At 38.7% G+C, this 6,981-nt stretch overlaps 1 protein-coding gene and 1 pseudogene across 1 annotated transcript in view; one reads left to right on the forward strand and one right to left on the reverse strand.

The window, feature by feature from the left end:
• LOC106338566 overlaps positions 1-820 on the forward strand; it is a 3,186-nt gene extending 2,366 nt beyond the window's left edge. Inside the window, exon 5 of the mRNA XM_013777515.1 lies at positions 6-820. Within this exon, the coding sequence (XP_013632969.1) occupies positions 6-820 (815 nt within the window). The remainder of the gene's footprint in view (positions 1-5) is intronic.
• A 1,649-nt stretch (positions 821-2,469) lies between these two features.
• LOC106337648 lies at positions 2,470-5,940 on the reverse strand (annotated as a pseudogene).
• Positions 5,941-6,981: the final 1,041 nt, after the last annotated feature.

Here is a 6,981-nt window from a genome sequence, read left to right on the forward strand (position 1 = left end):
GAAAGAGGAAGCTTCTGCTCGCCAGCTGAATGCGTCGAGGGCTGACGTCGAGAGGCTTAACGGGATGGTTGCTCGCATCATCCCTCGAAGAGACGAGCTCAAAGCCGAGTTGGAGGTATCCCGAGGAGTCGTTCGTGAGCTCGAGCGGAAGAACGCCGAACTTGAGAGCGAGAAGGTTTCGCTCGCTGTGTCTCATGAAAGAGAGATGAGGCGCCTTAGAGACTCCAGGATCCTGGAAGTGACGAGGGAAAGGGGAAGAGTTGAGGTCGAGATGGCCGCGAAAGCTAATCGTCGCTTCGCTAGGATTCGTTCCCGAGAAGAGCGACGAGGTCCCTATGAGGAGGCCCGGTTGCTTCATAGCCAAGCATTTGGAACCAGGAAATGCCTTGAGGCTTTGAAGAGGGCTGGGAGCGACATCTCGCAAGCTACTATCGAGATATTCGCCGAGCAAGAGAAGAAATACGAGGAGGAAGCCAAGAAGCTTAGGGTGGGCGAGATACCCGGGGAAGATCTCACGCTTTCTCCTCTCGTATTGGACTCTCAATTTGTGGATGCTCGAATCTTGGCGAGTCTCGATCCGTATGGGTCCAACGCCGGCTTGATCGATCCGGAGACTGCAGCGAGTCTTCATGTTCCGCTTACCCATCCGACTGAAGAGCGGCGCGAAGACCCGACGCTTCTTCTTGAAGGTCCTTCGGCCGATCCAGAGATCGTCCCGAGATCAGACGAAGTGCATGCTTCTCCAGCTGCTCGTGAGTCAAGCGTCAGGGCTTCGGAGCTCTCCGTCCTCAACGATCGTGAGAGCGATCGGGAAGCTTAGTCTTTTCTAGTATTGTTAGACCGGTATTAGTTGTCTAGTTAACACGTTTGGTTTGGTGAAAACTAGAAGATATTTTTCTATGCGTACAAAATTTTGATTATGATTTAGTTCATAGAATTAGATCAAAAGGTGCCATACATAAATTAGGTAAATTAAAAGGCACAATAGTGTTCGGAATACATAAAGAAAAAAAGTGTTCGGAATACATAATCCAAAACCGACACAAATTATTTAAGAAAATAAAAGGTACCAAACATAAATTAGGTAAAACAAATACAAAAGTGGGCTGATAGCATTATTTTTGCATGTAATCACACATAAAATCAGATCAAAAGGTCACTACAGATGCAGCAGCTCTTTGCCTCCAAACGTTTTCTCAATATGTCGGCAGATACTATCCATTAATGGGAACACAGTCTATAGTATAACTTTAAAACCATAGAGAAAATTCGGCAGTAGGCTCCACTTAAGGATTTGACAGACGAATCAAGTCTTGATGACTTCATCTCAGTGCTCCATGTTCTAGGCGAGGGGTTTCTAGTATGTCCACTTCTCCATCTGCTTCAAATGTCATTCTGCGGAATTGAGAAGTTGATTGTGCAACTCTTCCCATATCACTTGAGGATCACCACAATAAGCCACTGTGCACCTTAGAATGAGGTCTTAGCACAGATCAGAGTCATAAGGGAAACAGCTTTAAGAAACTGTGTAAACCAACCTTCTGTGTTCTCATCCTCATTATCCATCACAAGGTCATCTACTCCACCAGTGAACGATGGTTCGTTCTTCTCATCGTCACAACTTTCTTCATAACCCTGCTCATCTGTTGCTTGCTTTTTACGTTTCTGTGCATCTGCATCAAGATCAACCCCGCCTCCGTACCCTTGGCCTCGGCCTGATCATCATTATCTGTTTCGTTTCCAGATTTTGGACCGGTCTCTTCGTCAACTTTTATGCCATTCTACAGAGCATTTTTCATGTTAGTCTCTATAGCATGCTCAGCATCTTCCAACTTCCTCAAAAACATAACCGTCATTGTTTCTTCCAAGTGTGCTTCAGTTAAATCAGTGTGCTACAAACTTCACCCATATGAACTCATTGAACTGCTACGGACACTTCCATAATCTTTATAATATCTGCTACCGTAATCTTCCTCAAACTTATCAGTAATATGACTTGCATAAGCTGCAAAAATAAACTGTTTTCGATAAGGCAGGTCTTAAGATCAATCCCAAATTCAATTCTAATAATAGAAAGTATCCAGTTATACAAGGACTATGCACTTGAGAACAAAAAAAGTCCTAAGGTCTACTGAAGTGTAGATAGTACTAGTAACTGGAAAAAAAATTGATGATATTAAAGGATTTCACTTTGATATTTTTTTTGGTTACTTATAACAAAACTATAGCATGCTCAGCATCTTCCAACTTCCTCAAAAACATAACCGTCATTGTCTCTTCCAAGTGTGCTTCAGTTATATCAGTGTGCTTAGGATAATCCTCTGGCTTATAGAGATTTATTTTAAGCTTGTGAACACTACAAACTTCACCCATATGAACTGCGAATGGTATTACAGACACTTTCGCACACTTTATAATATCTGCTACCGTAATCTTCCTAAACTTATCAGTAATATGACTTGCATAAGCTGCAAAAATAAACTGTTTTCAATAAAGCAAGTCTTAAGATCAATCCCAAATTCAAATCTAATTATACAAGGACTTGAGAACAAAAAAAATCCTACGGTCTATAAAAGTGTAGATAGTACTAGTAACTGGACAAAAATTGATGATATTAGAGGATTTCACTTGGATATTTTTTTTTGGTTACTTATAACAAAACTGACACGCTTCTTGTTGTGTATGTCGTTTGATCTGTTAGAATCATCTTTTTTACTTCTCATTCTCCACATCTGTTTGGGGGGGTGATTCTGAGTGATGATGGTCATTTGGCTTGGCTGGGGTAGAACGCTCTGACTGTGAGGAGCGGATAAGGATATGCATACAGAGAGTGATTATACCTAGACCAAGCGCTGATAACGCCATGCCTTTCCATGAGGAAAAGAGATTTGACCAGTGCAAGAATTTCATTGCTCCGAGAGTTAGTATGCAGGCCCATGATAGAACCACCTGCAAGAAAAGATGAAGATACTTTTTTGAGTTTTTTATGTATGAATACAAGAGAATGTTTTGAGAGACTCACTGCAAGAGACTACATGGGACGGCCAATGTTCTGTTCTTGCTGATGGGAGAAAGTATCTGCCGCTATGTGTTTGTCTAACAGTGCATCCTGTACCACAGAGCCGAGATGAGATGAGTGTGTCCAGAATGAAAATTTCTCTACAAATCTTGACCAAGTGTGTTCCCAACAACAGAGAAGTAGAAAAATCAGTAAACACATAATATTTATACCTTAGCCACAAACTGATCTATGCACCACTATGCAATTGCCTCATCTGATTCAGGCAAGTCTTTCATCGAGTGACACTTGATGTGAACATGTACCTGACACCAGCAACAATGGTTTGGGGACTGGTCAGCTAGTTACAAAAAGATTTGGGATGCATATTATGGAAGCAAAGGTGACATTTCCCTCTCTAAACCAGCAAATACCACAAGATAGAGGGTTATATTAGTCTCAGTTACAATGTAAAGAAAATGGATAATGAAGGTTGTCCTTTGAATAGTCTTAGCATTGTTGGGGGAGGAGAAGATTTTGGAATAGCCACGGTCATATCATAAATGACTGGGACAAATGAACGCATATTAATAACTGTTGACACAAAACCCTGAAAATTTAACAAGCCAAGTTTAGTAATCACTACAGAACACACAAACATCAACCACCAAGTCGATGTGATCAAAGTATTAAGTATAAAAAAGATCCACAACTACAAGAACATTCAAACTTACTTTGGTACGAGGAATCAAGACATTTCGAGGGATAGGCAACTCAGAGGAAGCTGCGTACTCTTGTGCTGCTTTAAGTTTCGTCTCTGTAAAGCGAGTTCCCTCCACAAAAAGGGCTAGCCAGAAGGGCTGAGGGAAGTCTTTCAAGCGTTGAAGACCTGACTATAATTTATATAAACAGATATACGTCATGTTCTGGTGATGAAAATTCTGCATATTCAGGGTTATGAGGTTTACCATAAACGTTTTACACAGAAGCAAAAACTAATTAAATGAGTTGCACAAGAAGAATAGAAACACATACCTTTATTGTGCTTTCATCCTTTACCCAGTTTCTTTCCAGAAATAGATACTCTGAGAACCACATTGACCAGCCTATGACCTGTATATGTGCGACAATTCTATTATATGAATACTCAAGAGTATGTGACATAATAGAAAGGAGAATAGTGTATGAAAGCTACAGAAATTATTGCTTTCTCAACTCAAAGCTAGTTATTAAGTTTCTAACTTAAAGCTAGCTATTAAGAAATACAATTCAAGGTTACTAAGTAAACTTTAAATTCACATACTGGAAGAAATTTGGAAGACTTCTTCGTTACAGCTAATGCGCTTCCCAGGCAACCTGACCTCTGCAAGGTAAGAAGATATGAAACAATAAATTAAAGATGTATGAAGCATAACATTGAGCTTGTTAGAGAAAATATGATGATGCTAGAGAAAATATGATCTCATGATGCTAAAAAAAAAAATGATGATGCTATATGATCTCTTATCTCATCAGTGGAACATTCACTGTAACCTTCTAGCTAAGGGAATCTATATTCACTAGAAACTAGAAAGCAATACATGGTCCCATTGTACGTATACAAGCGTGTTCACCAAGAAGTCTATGTTGATTCCCATTTAAGTATTCAAGCAAAAGCGATTGCCTAGAAACAAGACGCATGAAACACCGAGATTAAATCATGTACCTGAGCGAGAATCCATCCCACAAGCCAATCAATATCACTTCGGTGATTACAAACGACAAGAGCGTGTTCTTTGCCTGGAAGAGAATTATAGAGAAAGTTACAAATATTGTACATATTGATAAGAGCAGTATATTCAAATGGGATAAATGGCCACTGACTCTTGACTAGAAAAGAGCACGTAACCATAGTTAGCATAAAGTTATTATGGTTTAGTTACTTTATCTTTATGCTTTATCTAAATATTAGAGGGGGAGATGGGAAAGAGGAGGTTATGGAAAGTTTGAGTAAGCTAATAGAGGGGAGAGTGATGCTACTGAGATGATCTTAGTGAGAGAGATCTTGATCAGAACATTTTAACCTTTGTAATCAATCTTTCTATTCAATAAAACAGTGTTTCATCTTTGATTATCAACTTTGCTCACTTTTGAGATCCAAATCGTAACACATATATAGGAATTTTTATATTTTAGTTCACAATACAGGAACTTACCCATTCGATTAAACGTCTCATTATCAGTAAAGACTTTGATCTGGCACAGAAGAAAAAGAAAGTGTTAGAGGAAGTCATATAACTTAAAAAACAAAATCTACATAAGGTCATGTCTACACTTATATAAGCTACTGTAAGTCTGTAACAAAGATAATAAGCAGGTACATGTTTGCTTCCTAATCATATTACTAAATAGGGAAAATAATACCGTGACTCCTGCCCACCAGTCAACGATCCAGACAAGCTAAAGCCACAAGGTTTCTGCAAGCACCCGGTTGATTTTTCTGTATGTGTTCTTAGACAGTGGTCGAATGAGGACATAGCAAATTGCCTGTAATTAAAGAACAAGTTTTGTAAACATCAAACTGAAGTAAACCAAGTACAGAGAATCAACATAACTCTCGAGGAACTTTATACTTAAACCCCTAAATACGAAGAAGAATCTTTTCAGCGTACGGAAACCCTAAAAAGCAGTGAATTAATACGGAGAAGGTAAAAGAAGAAGAAGAAGAAGAAGAAGAGAAGTTCACTAGGAGGAGGTTCACGAGGAGACCAAAGATGAAGAAGAGAAGGCCTAAAGGCACGATTACAGCTGCAGCCATCGCCATGTAAACTAATGACAGCTGCGAAGGATCAACGACGGAGCAAGTCCCAATAACGCAAAACTCGTTCCGAGATTTACGTAAAACTAAACGGCGAGTTTGAACACCCGACACTTTGCAAATTTATTTATTTGATTGGATTTGATTTGATTTATATACGGAGATGATCACGAGGACACTTAAAAAAAATACAGTATATATGGGCGTTACTTTCATTATTTCAATCTAGCCCCTCGATTTGCTCAAAACTTGAAAACGTCTCGTATCTTCTATAATTAATAAGATGGACCAACTTTTTAAAAAGCAAATTGAATTTTGAAGTGGCCAAGAAAAGTATACGTGAATAGAGCAAGAAGTTGCCAAGAAAAGTATACAAGAACTGATCTATAGTCTACATATGCAGAAAAATTATCCACTACTATACTGTTACTTGATTTAATCAAACTATTAACTTCCGTTGAGTTTATTCATCCATATATAGATGATCAGCTTTTTCGAGTTCACCTCTGGGGATACTGGATTTGATTATATATAGTCAAATAACTGGCGTTGCTCAGATTGTTTTGTGCTATGTAAACTAAGCGTGAGAATATTTCATGGTTGGTAGAAACTAAATGACACTTTTGCATAGAAAGTAGAAAGATTTAGGGAAATATATCCAAATGAAGTCTAAATTAGAAGACTACCCTTAGTCAATATTAGTGGATAATCGACTACAGTCTTAGCTTCAGATGGACGAGAATATCCCTAATGAGATTTGAGCTGAGACTACATAGGCTACTGTTTGAAGTGGTAGGTCTGCAGTTTGAAGTGGTAGGTCTGCAGGTAGGAAACTTTCTAGCCACACATTCTCTTGTGTTTTCATCCACTCATTCAAATCATCGTAAACAATATGAAAAAAAGAAATCTGTTACGAAATACAGCTAAGAAATCCAGCAGCCAGCCGTTTATGGTAAAAAATATAAAAAATGTGGAGTCCGCTGTACTATTTGTACAGTGAATTTCTTTCTATATATACGAACATTTACGTTCGTTGTATTACGCATCTCAAAACCTCAACCTTCTCTTCTCTCTCTGATAAAATCTTTCTATCAGTGTTAAAGTTTCTACGGGTATAAAATTTCACCATTATCTAAATTCCTGCGAAACAATAAAATACCAGTTCTTTTTATAACACGTTATCAGC

This window comes from Brassica oleracea, chromosome C4 (assembly GCF_000695525.1).
Source record: "Brassica oleracea var. oleracea cultivar TO1000 chromosome C4, BOL, whole genome shotgun sequence".
Taxonomy (NCBI): domain Eukaryota; kingdom Viridiplantae; phylum Streptophyta; class Magnoliopsida; order Brassicales; family Brassicaceae; genus Brassica; species Brassica oleracea.